Source organism: Mus caroli, unplaced genomic scaffold, assembly GCF_978045245.1.
Source record: "Mus caroli unplaced genomic scaffold, Mus_caroli_1 scaffold_6, whole genome shotgun sequence".
NCBI classification, from domain to species: Eukaryota; Metazoa; Chordata; class Mammalia; order Rodentia; family Muridae; genus Mus; species Mus caroli.
This window is the reverse complement of record NW_028227261.1, coordinates 30,796,980-30,816,364: the sequence shown is the minus strand read 5'-3', so window position 1 is coordinate 30,816,364 and position 19,385 is coordinate 30,796,980. Positions and strand designations below refer to the sequence as shown.

The following is a 19,385-nucleotide window of genomic DNA, read 5'->3' as shown; positions in this document are numbered from 1 at the left end:
AATACTCACTCACACACATAAAAACAATTTAAACTCCAATACTATAAGTAACCTACAGCAGAGAGACATTAGCAACTTTTACCTTTACAGCCTTGCTCTGAGGATTCTTGAGAGAGTGCATGGTCTTGAGCACTTCCTAAGGAGTCAGAACACGGACTAGCAGAGGCAAGATCACCTCCTAATGAGACAGGTAAATAACAATCAAGTGGGACTGTATAAAACCAAGCTCTAATCGTCTTTGAATATATTTATGACTTTGTTTCTAATTCGTAGATCCACACATCAAAATACAATGTCTACTTACCCCCACACTTCAGATCTCCTTGTTCGTCCTTGGCATTTTTCCACTGAACCCAGTTCTTCCAGGCATTTACCCCATACATATACTTCAGTGTCATTCCAGACACTGAGCACCCTTGCAAGGCTCCTTGAATAAGACTTCTGGGTTCCACAGGTACTACAGACTTCTTCCTCCCCTGTGAGAATTCCAAAAATTCAACCTATTAAACTTACTTTGAAATTTTAAAAGTCTAATTTCTCAGAGATGCAAAGAAAATAATCCTATTGAGTAAAAATAAAATTTATTTTTATATCATAAAGATTCAGAATTCAGGGCTGGATTTTTAGGTGTAGCGATGCAAAGCTGGCCCCGTGCTTGGGAAGTGGAGGTGGGAGGATGAGGAAGTACAAGGTCATTCTTAGTTCCATACAAAGTCCAGATGATAGAGGACCCGTTCTCAAAACTCCAAGAAAGTATTTAACCTAATTTATATGAAAAGAAATTGCTACAGTTCCTACCAACATTTAAGAAACTGATATATAACCATTGTCATGTGTTCTATTATCAGTTCACTTGAATAGGTTATATTCCAAGCTATAAAACAGGCCTCCATAAATCATTCACACAAGAAACAGACTTAAAGCCAATACTGGAAGACTGTCAAGAAATCTTCCCAAATCATAAATAGTATACCTATAAATAATGTATAGATCAAGGAAGAAATTACAGCTATAATTAGATGTTATAATTTTAAGTGAAAATCATAAAACCCTGTGAGGATATAATACAGATGCAGGGGCTGGCGAGATGGCTCAGGGTTAAGAGCGCCGACTGCTCTTCCAAAGGTCCAGAGTTCAAATCCCAGCAACCACATGGTGGCTCACAACCATCCATAACGAAATCTGATGCCCTATTCTGGAGTGTCTGAAGACAGCTACAGTGTACTTACATATAATAAATAAATAAATTTTAAAAAAAGATTACTTTCTAAATGCCGGGCGTGGTGGCGCACGCCTTTAATCCCAGCACTCGGGAGGCAGAGGCAGGCGGATTTCTGAGTTCGAGGCCAGCCTGGTCTACAAAGTGAGTTCCAGGACAGCCAGGGCTATACAGAGAAACCCTGTCTCGAAAAACCAAAAAAAAAAAAAAATAAATAAAATAATAATAATACAGATGCAGATGTTCAAAGTACTGACAAACTTTTGAAAAAGTGAAAAAACTCTGTCCTGCAACTCAGGCAGAACATGTGCCTAGCATGAGTGAAACTCAGGGTACTAGCTCCAGTAAAGTAGAAAGGGAGGGAGGGAGGGAGGGAGGGAGGGAGGGAGAGGATGAGAGGAAGGGAACTAAAATAAAAAGCCAAAGTAAGATCCACAATCTAAACATCTTAAAATGCTAAAGACTGGCCATGACACATGCCTGTAATCTCAGCGCTTGGAAGGAAGAGGCAGGTAAATTCTTGCAATTTTGAAGCCATCCTGATCTACTTAGCCAGGTGAAGTCAGCCATGGCTACACAGTGTTACTCTGTCTCCAAAAGGCCAAAGCAAAGGAGTGAGATGAAGAGAAAGGAGCTGAGGTAGGCCCACACCACATCATAAGTCTAAGTGTTGTTAACAATCTGTGAGTGAGGAAAGGTTGCTCCTGTAAGCAATTCTAATGAAACTCATCAGGTCACTAAGAAAACAAACAGGAAAGATATGAAAAGACAGAGGTTAGCTGAAAAGAGGAAGTGAACTATTGGGATGAGGACCAGAAAGGTTACTGGAAGTTGTGTGTGTGTGTGTGTGTGTGTGTGTGTGTGTGGGAATGTCATCTAAATACACCATGTGCTTATATGAAAATATCATAATGAAATTCACTGTTATATATAATTAATTTATACTAACAAAAACATTAAACAAGGAAATAAAAATGGGATAAAACAATGTGGTAAAAAAACCCAGATAAAATAGAAGTTGGCCCTTTTAAAATATGTAATTTTAAACAATGGTAATACCAAAATACCAAGAACACTGTCACTGAAGAGATAAAAAAGAATATCATTTATGACATCATTGCTGATTTTAACTTGTAAATTGATGCTTAAAATCTAAATAGAATCCTGGAAACTGGATTAATGGCTCAGCAGTTAAAAACACTGGATGCTCTTCTAAAGGACATAGCTGCAATTGCCAGTACCTACCCCGCAAATCACAACTACCTGTAACATCAGTTTCAAAGAACCCAATGCCCTTTTCTGGAATTTCTGAGTACCAAGCACACATGCAGTACAAATATAGAACACTTATATCAATAATTTGGTAAGTTATAGAAAAAAGCCTCAATACAGTGATGTACATGACAAGTACATGACTCAAAAGAATCTCAAATAAAAGTTTGGTTAATCGACAGCGTGAACTTAATGGCGGCCTGGGCAACTAATTGACAATCTGCCTCAAAACAAAGACAATTAAAAGGGCTGGGTGTATAGCTCAAGTGATAAAGCACTGGCTTTGTATGCATCCCTGAGTTCAACGTCCAGGGATGCATGTATATATACATTGTTAAAAATCTTATAATAGAGCCGGGCGTGGTGGCGCACGCCTTTAATCCCAGCACTCGGGAGGCAGAGGCAGGCGGATTTCTGAGTTCGAGGCCAGCCTGGTCTACAAAGTGAGTGCCAGGACAGCCAGGGCTACACAGAGAAACCCTGTCTCGAAAAACCAAAAAAAAAAAAAAAAAAAAAAATCTTATAATAGAAAAGATCAGAAGCCGGGCGTGGTGGTGCACGCCTTTAATCCCAGCACTCAGGAGGCAGAGGCAGGCATGGTCTGCCTCTGAGTTCGAGGCCAGCCTGGTCTACAAAGTGAGTTCCAGGACAGCCAGGGCTACACAGAGAAACCCTGTCTCAAAAAACAAAAAGAAAAGAAAAGAAAAGAAAAGAAAAGAAAAGAAAAGAAAAGAAAAGAAAAGAAAAGAAAAGAAAAGAAAAGAAAAAAGATCAGATAACCTATATCCAAAGACACCATCAGGTTTATAATTTAAAACCTTTTCACAAGGCAAGGTGTGGTGGCACATGTCCCAACATTTGAGGAGGCAGAGACAATAAAGAATTTAAAACCCTAACAAACCATTTGTCAAACTTAATCCAGCATTATATGAAAAATATATATATTAGGAAAAAGTAAGTCATTTAAAGAAAAATCAATGTATCTCACCAGTTTATATAGACTACAAAACGAACCAACAACAAAAACCAGATACTGTATCACTAGATACAAAAGTTCACCCAATAAAGTCCATTATCTAACCAGGGTCAAAATTTGAAGAAAACTCAGAAGAAAGCCTACAAGGAACACTAAATATAACGCTGCAGGCCACCCAGGTATATATTATACACTGGCACACAAAGTAAGTAAATAAACTGGGGAGATAGTACCTTAATAGACTAAACAGCACAATTACTAAAGATGTCAATTCTATGATCTATATGGATCTAGGATAACTCTGAGACTCAACTGTAAAGCTACAATTTTAAAAACTGGTATTAGAGGCTAGAGAGATAGCTCAGTGGTTAAGAGCAAGTAGCGCTCTGCAGAGACCTATACCACCCAGCTCACAATCACATGTAATTCCAGCTCCAGAGAGATCTAATATTTCTAGCTTCCTCAGAAAATTGCACACAAATGCATAGACATAGACAAAAATAATTTTAAAAAATAAAAATCTTTTTTAAAAAAGAAACATGTTAATGGTATAAAATATTTTTTAAAAAAAACTCAATATAACAGAATGGAGACTTCAAAACTAGACTTATATGATTAGCATTCTTTTAAAGAAAAGTGAAGCTGGAGTTTGATGAGGTAAAACCAATATTATCTATATGTGATGTGATAGCAACTGGATGGCCATGTGGGAAGAATTCAGCCTTGACATTCACTTGAACTCATGCAGAAAATTTAAGTCAAAATAGACCAGAAAAATCAAAGATAAAGCCATAATATTTGTAAAATAAAACATAAGAGATTATTTTAGACACCACTTGTGAGGTAATGACTTTTGGAAAGAATATTTTAAAGCATGAATTATCAAAGAGTCAAAACTAGAAAAGAAGAATTTCTCAAAATTAAAATGAGGTATTTTTGGGCTGGAGAGATGGCTTAGCAGTTATGAGCACTGACTGCTCTTCCAGAGGTCCTGTGTTCAATTCCCAGCAACCACATGGTGGCTCACAGCCATCTGTAATGAGAGCTGATGCCTTCTTCTGGTGTGTCTGAAGACAGAGATAGTGTGCTCATATAAATAAGTAAATCTTTTTTTTTTTTTAAATGTGTGTGCCTTGGGTTCAACTTCAAACTCTGCAATAAAATCAATGAAGGAATGAGTCACATGAGAAAATTCCTGATTAATAAAGAAATTATTCCCATATTAAAAAATATACTGGTTTATCATTGAGATTACACAAGTAATCTCAACTTTAGAAAGCAGAAGCAGAAATACTGTTGATTTCCAGGGCAACCTCCCAACAAAAGACACAATAAAATAATATCCCATTTTTAAACAACACACAAACAAAACCAACAAATACAAAAAAACAAAAGAGTACCAGTCACTAACAACCACCCCCCAGTCACCATGCATTCCACAAAGGATGTGCTCAAAGACTAAGATATCCTGCCAAACATGGTTCACAAAGATGCCTATAAAAACATGTTCACTAACCTTTTATCACCAGGAGCAGAACAAACAATCTCATAATCTACTAGACAGGCTAGTGTTAGCAAAAATCATGGCACTTATGGACTACATTACACTGCTTGTGGGAATGTAAAACAGAACACGCAAACAGTGTGGTAGCTTTTATAATGTTAAATATACTTAGCATAAAACCTAGTAATTTTATTTCTAAATATTATTCCTCAAGAAAAATGAAAGCATATGTTCATGTGAAAATTTACACTAGAGTAATCCTAACAACTGTCTAGATAGTCCAAAATTTGCATTACTTCTTAGGCAGTAACACAAATTTTGTCTGTTTTTACACTGCATGCTGCTCAGAAACAAAGAGGGTGGATGAACCTCAAAGGCTCTCTGCTGTCAGCAAAGCTAAACTAGGAAGACAATACTGTATGATACTACTAATCTGCAATTTCAGTAAAGGAAAAACAGTACCATTTCCATCAACTTATATAACAGACTGGCTGCTGTCAACATCTGGAGATAAGGCTGATTACAAAAGACTAGGAAATGTTCATAGAACTCAATGGTTCATGGTTAGCAGTGGTTACACAGTAATCATTTGTCAAAGCCCACAAAACTGTATTTAGCACTTATGAGCTCAAATACAACTAAAACTCAATTCTAAAAATGTAAGGCTATTTTTAAAAGGTTATTCTTTTTAAACTTAAGAGGCACAAGTGATGGATGATAAGGAAGCACGGTCTTGCAGACACAAGAGGACTAACATGAGCTCACAGACTATAACGCCCTCCACAATACCTGTATAGGTTCAAGCCAGATGGGGGTCCCAGCCCTGAGATGGACAAGTATACCCAGCGTCCCATCACTAAGAAGGTATTCTGCAATTGAAACCCATTGGCAAAGAAAAAAATCCATTTTCTCCATTGGAGTCTCCCTCGGTGTCAACCACACTTCAGGACAGGCTGTATGCTCAGGGGCATTTGGCCAGCACAGAACAAACTCAATAGTATTTTTGTAGACATTTAAAAATTTTTGCTGTGTTTATTTTTGGTCTTTTGCTTGTTTGTTTTAATTTTCCTTTTGTTGTCTTGTTTGTGAATGTTCATTCTGCTGTATTCTTGGGAGGTGGGGAGGATTCCATAAGCAGTAGGAGGAGAAACTACACCATGTGAAAATGGGGCTCAATAAAAAGGATGAACTAGTCTATTTTCTCTGTGTGTGTTCAGGATTACTGGTAACTGGAGAGGAAGAAGGACTGTCCTTGGGTTAGGGGTTAGGCAGCAAGTGCCTTAACTCACTGAGCCATCTCACTAGCTATTCCTCTTTTATTTTTTGGAAAACCTTTTTAACATGAAAAACTACGTATATGAATATAATTAGTAATCTTATCACATAAAAGTTAACTTTTTATTAGAACTTCCAAATTAGCCAAATCTAGACTTTAAACAGAAAATTTAGATTTTTCTTTAGTTTTTGTCTATTTTATTTTGAGACAGGGTTTCTCTGTGTAACCTTGGGTGTCTTGAAACTGGATTTGCAAACCAGGTTAGCCTTAAACTCAGAGATCCTCTTGCCTCTGCCTCCCAAGTGTTGAGACTAAAAACTTTGGATTACTTTTACTAATATGTATGTGTGGCTAAGTTCAGGTTTGTGATGGTGTTCCTAGAATCCAGACAAGTGTGTTGAATCTCCTGGGGTAGTAGGTTCTCTGCAAGAACAAAAGGAGCTCTTAACTGTTGCGTCATTTCTGTAGTCTCTGGATTATTAACTACCTTGAATTTATTTACTTTTTATTGTGTGTGTGTGCATGCACACATATGCAGGTGGGCAACTATCATCCTGGACATGCTAGGGTCTAATGTGTTTACAGGAGTCCTAGCTCTTCTTTCACTGTGAGTCCTAAGGCTCAAACTCAGTTATGAAGCTTGGGAACAAGCACCTTTACCCTCTAAAACCATCTCATGGGCCCATTAAATATTATAAAAAGTGCCCCCGCAATTTTTTTTTAATGTTTATGGGTATTCTGCCTGCATGTATGTTTATGCAATGCCTGTAGAGAGCGGAAGATGACACCCAGAAGCTCTGGGAGCTGGAGCAGCAGGCAGTTGTGAGCTGTCTGTCTGTCATGTAGGTGCTGGTTATCAAACCTTGGTTTTCTGTAAGAGCAACAAGCGCTCTTTAACCCTGATCTCTCTCTCTCAGGGCCCTATAAAAAGATTTCTAAAGTAATAAGTCAAAATCTGTAAGTTTAAATACCAAAGAAAACATCCTGATAGAAATAAATATGTAGTAAATGGTATTGTTGGTTTTCTTTCTTTCTTTCTTTCTTTATTTTCTTTCTTTCTTTCTTTCTTTTTTTTTTTTTTTTGGTTTTTCGAGACAGGGTTTCTCTGTAGCCCTGGCTGTCGTGGAACTCACTTTGTAGACCAGGCTGGCCTCAAACTCAGAAATCCGCCTGCCTCTGCCTCCCAAGTGCTGGGATTAAAGGCGTGCCCGCTACCACGCCCAGCTGGTTTTCTTTTTTTTTACACTAAGAAACAAAAGCAAAAAACCTTAAAAACTAAAACATTTAAAAAATAGTGAATGAAAATACTTAATTTGGGCTCCTACAAACCTTTTAGTCAGAAAATAAACAAAAGAACACAAACTCTAAACTTAAGATTCTGCTTACTCGCCGTCTGGGCTGGGGGAATCCATCTCTGTGTCTTCGTCTTGTTCGAGAACGTGCCTGGATTCCCTGTCCTTTATTAAGTGGGTCAAAAGATTCTGAAAAAAGCCAGCCGAAAGCACAGTGTGAGGTATGTAACACACAGACTTAAAGAAAACTCATAAAACTAGCATTAGTAATCATCAATCTAGTCTCTGTGATAGAAGAACTTCTCATATATTTAAGATACACAAAGGATTTTAACATATGAATGAAACAGTAGTTAGCAAGGAAACCATCCATAAATAGTCCATAAATACTGTTGAAAAGGTCTTTAAAAATTGCAAACAATAAAATTGCCACTTACAAGAACCTTGCAACAGATATTCACATTTATAAAGGCAGAAGACTCCCTAACCCTTCACACCGTTTAACACTGCAAACTTGGAGCTCTCCCAATCTTCTGAAAAAGATGCCCTTCAGTAGTCTATGAGGTACAAACCTGATGGAAAATCTGCCTCCAGATCCTGTTCTGTTTCCCCTTTTGAGAACTGTTTCAGTTCTGAATCAGCATCTTGCACAGCATTCGACTTTAATGTGTAATGATTCAGCTCTTCTTCCCAGCTGTGTGGAGTTGATACTGCTTCTGACTCAAGATCACCACTATATGTACTTCCTTGGTCTGAAAGTGAAGAAACCAAACATGCTCTCCTGACATATTTATAAACTCTCCTGAACTCCTACATCCTAAAAACCAAAATATGGTTAAAAGATAATTATTAGGACACAACTAATAAAGTAACTATGGTTGGAGAGAGAACCTCATCAGTAGAGTATTTCCTATGGAAGCAAGAGGACCTGAGATTGAGCCCCACAGCCTATTTCTAAAAAGAAAAAAAGAGAGGCATGATGTCAGGATGTAATCCCAGCACCTAAAACAGGTGAATTCCTGAAGCTGGACAGCCAGACTAGCCTACTTGGCCACTTGGCTAGTTCCAGGCCAGTGGAAAAAAAAAGTCTTTTTGTTTTTTTCAAGCAGATGGCACCTGAGGAAAGATACCCAAAGATGCCTTCTAACTTTAATATACATTGATCACATACATGTATAAACTACATTTACCTGTGCAGTTCTCTGATCCAGATGCTTCTGTGAGGAAGCAACACACACACACACACACACACACACACACACACACACGCACGCGCACACACACGCGCACGCAAGCGACAAAGAAGTAACTTCTTTAACAGCTTCACAGAATTAGATTCATATTCTTCGTAAACACTACAATACATTATCTCAAATATTAAAATATTTGAGATTTTATTATTTGCATTACAAATTGGCATGACAGTCAATTCATGTCCCTCACAAACTAGGTAAAATTATAAAATACTAAGCCCAAGGATACTCTTCTAAGTTCCTACTGTTAGCAGAGACTAGTATTTCTAAAAACTAAAATATATTAATAACTACAAACCTTTTTCAAATATCTTGGTGTCTAGAAAGAGTTCTTGTTCAGAAGTTTGAGATTCTAAAGAAAAAAAGCAAACAAAACAAATCTCACATGAAATGACTTCTCTACTCAATAGAGGCGACTAGGCAAACAGACTTCTCTACACAAGGCCTTCTTCATCAATATATTGAAACACTGTAAGAAAAGCAGCTGGCTCATTCACATCGCCAGCAATGCTCACACTTCTGGACATCATGAGAAGCCACAGTAAGAAGGGCTTTACTTTTCATGCTGTGTTTTGTTTTCATCGGAAATCCTTTCATATTGTTACATATTCATGCAAAAATGACAAACTCTCCCACTCAAATACGCCTTTTCTACTTGCCTCCGAAGGCCAACAGACTTAGAATAAATGTAATTGATACATGAGCATGAAGCCCACAGAGCTTCATGAAGTTGATGAAAACACAATTCAATGATAAATGAGATATTTGAAATGAAGTTCAGAAACTCAACATAGAAAAGGATGTTTTCTCAGCTTATTTAAGAAAAGCTTTTGTTCTTAGCTTTTGTTTTTTCATGAAATCAAAGAAAAATTAGTCCCAAATCCTTTTTCTCCTTCCCATCTGTATTAACCATTTCATTTTACCTACACTTATAGTAATTGCAAGTGTTTGTCTTGAAGCTAGCTTATTTTCTAAAGCTTTTCTGACTCAATGATGTACAAAGGCAAAGTTCTCCATCTGTAAGTGAAGAACCCGATGAATGTTAAATAGTAATGTGACAGAAAAGTCACCCCTATCTCCTGTTGGATACTAACTAGTTTTTGGTATTATATTACCAAAATATTACAGCTCAGACTGACTACATGAATCTCTTGCTTCACCCTCCCAAGTGTTAAAATAATGGGTATTTGCTACCACACCTGGCTACAAAAGGCCAATTTAAAATAAGGTTTGTTTTTTTAAAAAAAAATCATGAATTAAATTAAACGTTTAAATTAAATATACTGTTAGAAGTTAAAAATGGTCAAGCATAGAGATAATACTCATAATCTAAGACATTCATTAGCAAATGAGTTAGAACTATAAGATAATACATTCAAGAGAAAGTACATAAGAAATACTGATAATAAGATGACACTACGTACAAACTACAAACCTGTTGGTCAGTTAAGAGCACATTATGTTCTTGCAGATGATCTGAGGCTAGGAATTGATCCTAGCATCCCAACTAGGTAGCTCGCAAATACCTGTAACTCCACTTCCAGGGGATGCTCCTGACCTCCCCAGGCACTGGACTTAAGTGCTGCACAAACTAACACATAAGGCACAAACACACACACTTGCACTTAATTAAAACCAACACAAATCTTAAAACACCCATACATGATGGCAATGGAACAGCAAAGTTCACAATGTTTCTTGATATGCAATAATGGTGAGCGTTTTTTTCTATTACTTATTATGCAAAATCAAACCCTACCAGCAAGTTGGACATGCTGGTCCATGATGATAATCACAGCAATGGGGGGAGCGGGGATTAGAAGGATCAGCAGTTCAAGGCCAGTGTGGGCCACATGAGATACTACTTCTAACAACAAATAAAACCCTTGAAGCCTCACTAATTGTCAAAAATCTACCACTGACGAATAAAAGGGGGAAAAATTGGTATTTGGCTCAAAAACCACAAAGAACATTCTTAGTTCATTCATGATATAAGAAAGAGATTTTGTGCTTCACGTTCCAACAACTATATTTCTTCTACTTCTTCCTGTAATCACAAATTAAGAAGGTACAATCAAGGTTAGAAAGCGTCCTGGAATATAGATCAGTAAAGTTATGTTTAATTATGTGTTTGGGGGCCAAATGTTGCTTTTATCATTTCCTAGCTCTATAACCAGTACAAAACTAACATTTAATTTCAACATGAGAAATATAAGGTAACCGATACCCCTTCACAGGCTGGTTCTGAAGACTCAAAGCAGCAAACACACAATATACTAGGACTTTGTCTAGACTGCGAGACATACACATGAATAAACATCATCCATTACCAACATCCTTATTCCAAACCAACAGGATCAGACTTCTCTATAGGTAACTGAGACAACAGGTCTACTGTCCTATGCTTCTATTTAGCCAACATCAGTATGCAATTGATTATATATTAAGGATTCTTGTGCATGGAACATAGGTTTGAATGTAATGATAAAATACAAAAATAATATGAAACTTAATGTTACTTCTGATACAGATGCAGAATTGTAAGTGAGCTCAAAAAAAAAATTATTTTAAAGATTGCACCAACCTCCCTGGGATAAAGTTTTCTCCTTCTCTTCATCTTCTGCAATCATTTCTGCCATCTCAAGGAGATCTGCTTCAAACGGATGCGTGGCAAGCTTCTCTTTAATGTCTTCAATGCCCTCAGTTGCTTTCTCATCATTATCCATAGAGGATGGAATAAACATGGGAACAGGCATCTGATAGAACAAAGACCGAAGGTTTCTTAGGTTTCCCAAGTGTGTGTGGCCAGAGGTCCACAGCAGGTATCGTCTTCAGTTATTCACTATCTTATTTTTATGAGACAAGGTCTGCCACTGAACACAGAAACAGCACACTGGCTAGACTGGCTGGTCAGCAAGTTCCAGGAACCTTCCTGTCTCTGACTTTCAAACACTGTGAGTGTAGGTGTATGCATAGGGGCTATGCCTGGCTTTTACATCAATGCTGGACACTGAACTCAGCTGGATGTTTGCACAGCAAATACTATGCTGGGTATGCACTCTCCCCAACCTGAAGGTTTCTTATACAATAGATTTCTTGTCAAAATCTGTGTAATGATATAAGCATTAAAATAATGGGGGAGGAAGAAGATATTCTCATTGATAAGAATTATGAGTCTTGGTAGTTCATTTTTATTAGAATAGAATGACTAAAATAAAAATCTAAGTCAGGTGGTGGTGGTACACATCTTTAATACCAGCACATGAAAAGTAGAGACAGGTGGACCTCTCCGAGTTCAAGGCCAACCTGGTCTACAGAGAAAAGTTCTAGGACAGCCAGGGATACACAAAGAAACCCAGTCTCAAAAAACAAACAAACAACCAAGCAAACAATCTAGTAAGCAAGTTATACATGGTAGCACATGCCTTAAAATCAGCAGATGGAAGGAAGAGGCAGGTGGACCTCTGGGAGTTTGAAGCCAGTCTGGTCTACAGAGTACATTTTACATCTGCAACCAGCCAGAGCTACCTAGTAACACTGTCTGAAAACCTAAAATAATTATAAACAAAACAAAAAATATAAAACAACAACTACTAAGGACTTTTCTAGACACTTAACAAAGTGCTTCTAAAAGCCTTAAAAAGAATAATCCTACAACATAAAAATCAGTTTCATTTCAAAACTGTCAATATATTTAAAAGAAAGTAAGATATAACGACAGGAATCGTCTTTTACCTTTGCTACAGTTCAGCCATTATTATTAGTAGAAGTAGTATTACTATTATTAGTAGAGTTGTTATTATATGTTAATATGTAATGGATATATTTGCCATAATCAAAGGACAATGTATGGAGTCATTCTACCTTTATGTAGGTTCTAGGGATTGAATTCAGATTATCAAGCTAGTCATCTTGCTGGACCAGAATTCAGAATTATAACAGACACAGTTTTGATTTTTCTTTTCCATTTGAGTGATCCCAAAACTAACTTTTCCTTTTTTCCTTAGTTGCTTTCAGCCTTACTTTCTGTATATGAATGTTTTCCCTACATGTCTGTCTGTGTACCACACGTACGTCTGTGTACCACACGTGTGTCTGGTGACCACAGAGGTCAGAGGAAGGCATAGATCTCCTGGAAGTGGAGTTACAAATTTACAAATATGGGTGCTGTGACTCAAATCCAGGTCCTCTGACTCTCCAGCCCTTGTTTTTGTTATGTTGAGGCAGAGTCTCACTGCAGCCAAGACTGGCCTGGAGCACACTATATAGCCCAACCTGACCTTCAACTGGCCGAAATCCTCCTTCCTCAGCCTCTCAAGTACTGAGATTACAGGTGTGAGACACCATGCTACATTATAACAGTCTTACAGAAGATAAGGTATGAGTAAAGGACAATGTCTACATTCTCTGAAATAAGTAACAAAGGCAATATAACGGCAGTCAACCAAAATCAGGTATATTTTACCAAGAAGTATGACATTTATTACACAGCTGTAAAATGTTAAGTGAGGAAAACGCAGGCTAAATTAGATCTCGTCTCTCAATGATTACTCACAGGAACTGGAATCCCAAAGGGGACAGGAGTGTACTGGGTGTACAGATGAAGAGGTATGGGAACAAACACTGGCACAGGGACTGGTACCACCATAACCTGGGGCTCACTTGGAGTGTCTAATGAAAAAAGCACACACAGAAAAAAGTGGGTTAGAAACCATGTAGAATAATTCCATCTTAAAAGAGGAGAATCTGTGCCAAGCAGGGGTGATAAGTCTTTAATCCCAGCACTTGGGAAGCAGAGGCAAATGAATCTCCAGGTTTGAGGCAAGTCTAGTCTACAAAGTGATTTCAGGACTGACAGGGCTACACAAAGAAACCCTGTACCAAAACAACAACAACAACAAAAACAACAACAACAACAAAAACAAATTTGGGAGAAAAAAGAAAAAAAAAACAAGAAAAAAAATTTCAAAATGAATCAGAGATTTTAATGCAAGACAAGCAAAATAATTAAAGTAATGTAGATAATAAAAAAAAATTATTCAGTATACTATTCCGAGAAAAGGGTTTTATTTTAAAGGTATGACCCCAACAACAAAAACAACAAAATATAACTGGCCAGAGAAACTAAACCAAATTCAAAATGTTATATACAAAAGCAATCCGGAAAATAAGAGAAAAGTTACAGAATGGCAAAATATATTTGCAATCTATACATTTGACAAGGGATTCAAACAAGTAAACAGCAAAAAACAACCTAATTTATAAGTGGCCAACATGGTGTTGCTCGTGGATGGTAGAACCTTTAAGGGAGCTAAGGTCAAGGCGGTGAGAGACCATACTCTTATAAGAAAGTATAGGAAGTACAGGGTATGAGTTGATCTGTTCTTGGTAAAGAAGGAATCAATTGCTTGTTCCCAAAAATATTCACATCTATGTTACCCACACCACAGGGTAACAAGAGCCAAGAAATTGCATCCCCAAACATTGTGTGATAACTCCAAAATTAGGTGTTAAATAAACCATTTCTGTTTAAATTACCTGCCTTGGGCATTTCATTATAATGACAAACAGTGACTGCGCCAATAAAAAAATATTCAGTGTTAATAATGATCACCAGAGAAATGGTCAAAATTATAATGACAGGGCTAGACAGACAGCTCGGCAGATGAGTACACTGGCTGCTCCTACAACAGACCTGGGTTTAGTTCCCAGCACCTGTATCAGGGGGCTCCTAACTACCTGTAACTTGAGTTCCAGAGAACTCAATGCCTTCTTCTGGGTTCTGTTGGCATTTGCATGTCCCTGGTGCACACACAGGCAAGAAGGCACACAAATACATAAATAAAAATAAATTTTAAAAAATTAAAATAAAGTATCTCATATCTTTGAGAATGATTACTATCAAAAAGGAAGGTAAAAAAAAATCCTAATAAGCACAGAGAAAGGGGGACTCTCTTAACACTCCTGGTGGGCACCATGAATTAGTTTAGCCATTGTGGGAAATAATAAGGTTCTTTATGATGAGAGTTCCCAGGAGCCAACTGAGCTGTCCTCTGACCTCTATATGCTGGCCATGATACATGCATGCCCATACAGGTAAGACAAAAAAAATGAGGTTCTGCCAAAAGGAACCTCCTAAGTAGGTCTCAGTTAATTTGTGTGCATGTTACTCAGGATTAACAGCCTACAGGATGACAACTTTACATCTAGGAGTCTTTTCTAGTTTAAAAATTTTGGAACTTATGGTTGGCAGCAAAAGAAGCTATCTAAACACAAGCAAACAAACAAAGGAGATGAAGACTATAAGGGTAATTCTTAGGCAACTGCCTTGATTGTGAAAAATAAATAGAAATATTTCTTCAAAAACTGTATTAAAATTTCTACCAGCTTTAGCACTTAAGCTCAGCTTAGAACAACTTGAAAAAACTGCTCAATTCTGACTGGCTGGGTCAAACATGAATGGGCTTCTCTCTACTCTCAAGACCCAGTTAAAGCTTTTTAAAACTCACAAGGAGGGACTGGAGAACTGATTTAGTAGTTAAAAATACTTGCTGCTCAGATTCAAATCATAATACCCACATGCAAGATCACAAATGTCTCTAATTCCTTTCAGAGAGGATTCGAAGCCCTTCTGACTTCCATGCGCACCAGGAATAGGCACACAGTACATATATATACATGTAAGCAGGGTACTCATACACATAAAATAGTAAAACAAACATAAATTCCTAATGTATGTGGCCAAGAAGCAGCTTATGCTCCAATGATCCAATCAGCTTTCATTCACAAGATGGAGGTTGTACCCAAAAACAAACAGGCAAAGAACACTGGGACCCTAATCACTCTACCTGAGATAGCTTACAGAGCTGACCTCAGCCTCAAAGCTCTGTGTGCCTCCTCATGAACGCTAGGACTGAAGGTCTATAACACCAGCCTTAGTGCAACTGACTTTGGTTTTTTTTTTTTTTTGAGACAGTTTCTCTGTGTAGCCCAGGCTGTCCTGAATCTCACTCACTCTGTAGACCAGGAGGGCCTCAGACTCAGAGATCCACATGCCTCTGCTCCGAGTGCTGCAATTAAAAGTATGTACCACCACCACCACCACCAATGCAACTGACTTTTACCAATGCAATTGACTTTTTAAGACAGTAGGAGGGAACGGGGATAGGTGTTACATGCAAGAAGCACAAAGAGATTATATATATATATATATATATATATATATATACCGCTAAATGAACACATACACAAATGAGAAAATAAGATAATATTGATTTGTATAAACTTAATAGCACATTAAAAAACTAATGCATCTCTGAATTCAAATCCTGTCTATATTATTCTAAAGCTTACAGTAAACCTACAACATTAGTTATTAATGAAGAAGTTAGCAGTTTTCATAGTAAACTATGAATTGACTTTTATTTGAGCTACCTTAATGAGTCTCAGACAGATAAATACCTTATTCACAGGCAAAGTGTGCAAACTACACTGGGCAATCCATGTAAGCAGGAGACAGTGTACTCAAGGTAATCAGATGCTCCATTCCCTTGCCCTAAATAAAATAATACATGCCAAGAAACTTACCTGTCTGGCATTCTTTGTTTTGAGTATGTGGTTTACATGAGGTGGCTTTAGTCTGTGTAATGGGTTTGCACAATAAAGCTTTGTTCTTCAAAAGCCTTGGAGGTTGAGAAGGTGGAAGTTTCAGGGCATCTGTTTGAGTACTTGCCTAGTTAAAAGAAAAGAAAAAAGAAAATCAGAAACCAAAGGATTTTCAAAATGTTTTGAGTAATTATAAGAATTTCAACTTTAAAAGACGTATCACTGAAAATACAAAGGAGGACCAAAAGATAAATATGCTAATAAATAAACCAGATATATCACATACCTGAAATATTGATAGTAACCAAAGAATATTTTAATAACTATCAACTGACTCAATGTACTTACTATATTTGCTTATCAAGAAAAATACCACTGCTGGGCATGGTGGCACACGCCCAGCACTCGGGAGGCAAAGGCAGGCAGATTTCTGAGTTCGAAGCCAGCCTGGTCTACAGAGTGAGTTCCAAGACTATACAGAGAAACCCTGTCTCGAAAAACCAACCAACCAAACAAACAAACAAAAATACCAATAAGCTTACTGTAAAACACTGATAATCAGTACAATGGGGGAGTTTTAACTAAGAACTGTTATTTCCTGACTGACTTTGAGGATGTAACCAACATTAATGGAATCACTTGTGATCACTCAAAGAAACTTGAAGGGCTGAAACTACAGGTCTAGGGTATAGAGTTTGCCACCACAAAAAAATTAAAAAGTAACTCAAACATAAAACATTATCCCAGAGGCTAGGAACATTTTCAAGAAAGATCACTGTTTCATCATATGTTTTGTTCATTATTTCCTTTCTTTATTCTTCACTTAAGAGACAATGTAGATATTATGGGGTGGAAAAATATTATATACAGTATGACTAGCATGGAATGGGAGTGAGGAGGCCTAAGTGTGGGTATTAACAATACCCAGGGTTAGAGAGATGATGGCTCAGTAGTTAAGAGCACTGACTGCTCTTCCGAAGGTCCTGAGTTCAAATCCCAGCAACCACATGGTGGCTCACAACCATCTGTAATGAGATCTGATGCTCCCTTCGGGGGTGTCTTACAGTGTACTTACATAAAATAAATAAGTCTCTAAAAACAAACAACAAAAAAAAACCAATACCCAGAACAATCTCTAAGATCACACGACCAGCCTCAGTACATTTACTTTAATTATGCATAATTTTAAAAAACCTTCAGTAATTAATTACCTAACAAGCATTCAAAGAAATAAAGATATATAAAGACCTGATTAGATAATAGAAACTGTATTCATAAACAATTCTATACCTTGATAGAATATATTAGCTCAGACCTATATGTAATACATATAAATGAAAATATAATAAGACCAAATTAACTTACATCCCCAATGATTTTCGCTGTAACTGTTGGAACTGCACCTTAATAGAAATTGAAACATAAATTTAGGATCTTTAAATTTAAACATCAGCTCATAAACACTAGTCAGATGACATATATCTTTCCACTTAGTTCAGTAAAAGCACGCAGTAAACTTGAACGTTAAAAAAAAAAAAAAAGAAAAGAAAACAAAAAAAGATGGGGGACCTTGTGAAGATACCACGGTGCATATTAGTGGTGCTGCAAGCTGCCAGGAGCTACATACAGTTTGGTTTAGGACCCTGGGACAAGGAAAGTGTGTATTTTACATCTCAAAGCAGAACTGACCTCCAGGTTCTCTCAGCATCCTTCAGTCCCTACCTGGCGTATACCCTGCCCCAACCCTGAACTTTCCAGCCCAGGGGATGGGCTTTCTTTCCTCTAGAGGCTCTTCCCTATATAATCGAAACATTTTGGATCTCCTCCCCACTGCACGTGTGCCCTTTCTTTTTTCCCAACCCTCACCCCCATGGTGACTTCCTTAGCCTTGGTCCTTGGGAGTCAGTGAATTCACCTGAGAGCAGCTTCCCAATTGACCTGCCTTTCAAATATTCTAATCTGGTTTGAATTGGCTCATTTTACCAGTGGAGAAATAACCTACCATATACAATATTTAATTCAAGTACTAAGAAAGGCAGCCCAAATCAAGCTATACCTTGTAAGACGCTGTTGGTGTTTGCTGTGGGCTGAGCAGCAGGAGCACTTGCTAAAGATACCACATTAGCAATAACTGGAGTTGAATCTTTTCTGAGGGACGGGGGCCCTGCAGAAGCAGCTTGAACCATGGAAATACTTGCTGCTTAAAAGAGAAAGAAAGAAGAAAGTTAATATAATTTATTTGTTTTACATAGAAACAGCTCAAAGGAGACCAATGTTTCCAGGACTGAATAAGTTGCTACGGAGCAGAGAAACTTCAGAAATAATGGGGCTTGTTTTACCACTTCTTGGCCTTTTGGATAAGATCAAGTATAATGTCTTGTCTTTGCCACTTCAATTACTGCATTGTTTGCTAGTTTTTGATCAATGAAACTTCAAAGTCTCTCATGTACTTTACCTTTGTATGGAAATGTACCAATCTCACTTAAAACCAACAAAAATGTCCAAAGGCACAATTCCAATCAATGACAATCACAAAGTAGGTTTAATGAGAACATAAGACAAAGATGTTTCTGAAATCTTACCTTCGTATGTGAAGGACTTTGTAAGAAGCTTCTCAAGTACACCCTTGCTTCTCCTCACAAGGGTACTATGCTTAGACTCTGCTGGGTCTCAGAGCGGCACTAATTTGTGCTCCAAATCATAAACCTTCTAAGACATTTATGCCCTAAATATGAATACAGTTGGTTGTTGACTAACACAGGCCTCACTGTGTAACCCAGGCTGGCCTCAAACTCACTATATGGCTCATGCTCTCCTTGAAGTCTTGATCACCTCCCTTAGATAGGATTGTGTGTACGTATGTATGTAATAATATATAACTATATTATTATCTATATATATAGATGTGTGTGTGTGTTATATTTAAAGGTTCATTTGATTCGGTCTTCATTTCATTTGCTATAAGCAATCTGAAATCTTTCTTTATCA

General features: G+C 37.5%; 1 protein-coding gene across 4 annotated transcripts in view; it reads right to left on the bottom strand.

Annotated features, from left to right (window-relative positions):
- Zmym4 (zinc finger MYM-type containing 4) overlaps nucleotides 1–19,385 on the bottom strand; it is a 103,352-nt gene that overhangs the window by 20,337 nt on the left and 63,630 nt on the right. For 2 of the 4 annotated variants that reach the window (XM_085838945.1, XM_085838947.1), the window contains 10 exons: nucleotides 18,454–18,597; nucleotides 17,763–17,800; nucleotides 16,380–16,524; nucleotides 13,348–13,463; nucleotides 11,377–11,548; nucleotides 9,091–9,144; nucleotides 8,112–8,291; nucleotides 7,634–7,728; nucleotides 305–476; nucleotides 83–178 (listed from right to left, as the gene is read on the bottom strand). In XM_085838945.1, coding sequence (XP_085695071.1) covers nucleotides 83–178; nucleotides 305–476; nucleotides 7,634–7,728; nucleotides 8,112–8,291; nucleotides 9,091–9,144; nucleotides 11,377–11,548; nucleotides 13,348–13,463; nucleotides 16,380–16,524; nucleotides 17,763–17,800; nucleotides 18,454–18,597 — 1,212 coding nt within the window. The remainder of the gene's footprint in view (nucleotides 1–82; nucleotides 179–304; nucleotides 477–7,633; nucleotides 7,729–8,111; nucleotides 8,292–9,090; nucleotides 9,145–11,376; nucleotides 11,549–13,347; nucleotides 13,464–16,379; nucleotides 16,525–17,762; nucleotides 17,801–18,453; nucleotides 18,598–19,385) is intronic. The other 2 variants (XM_085838946.1, XM_085838948.1) reach the window with 1 other exon arrangement.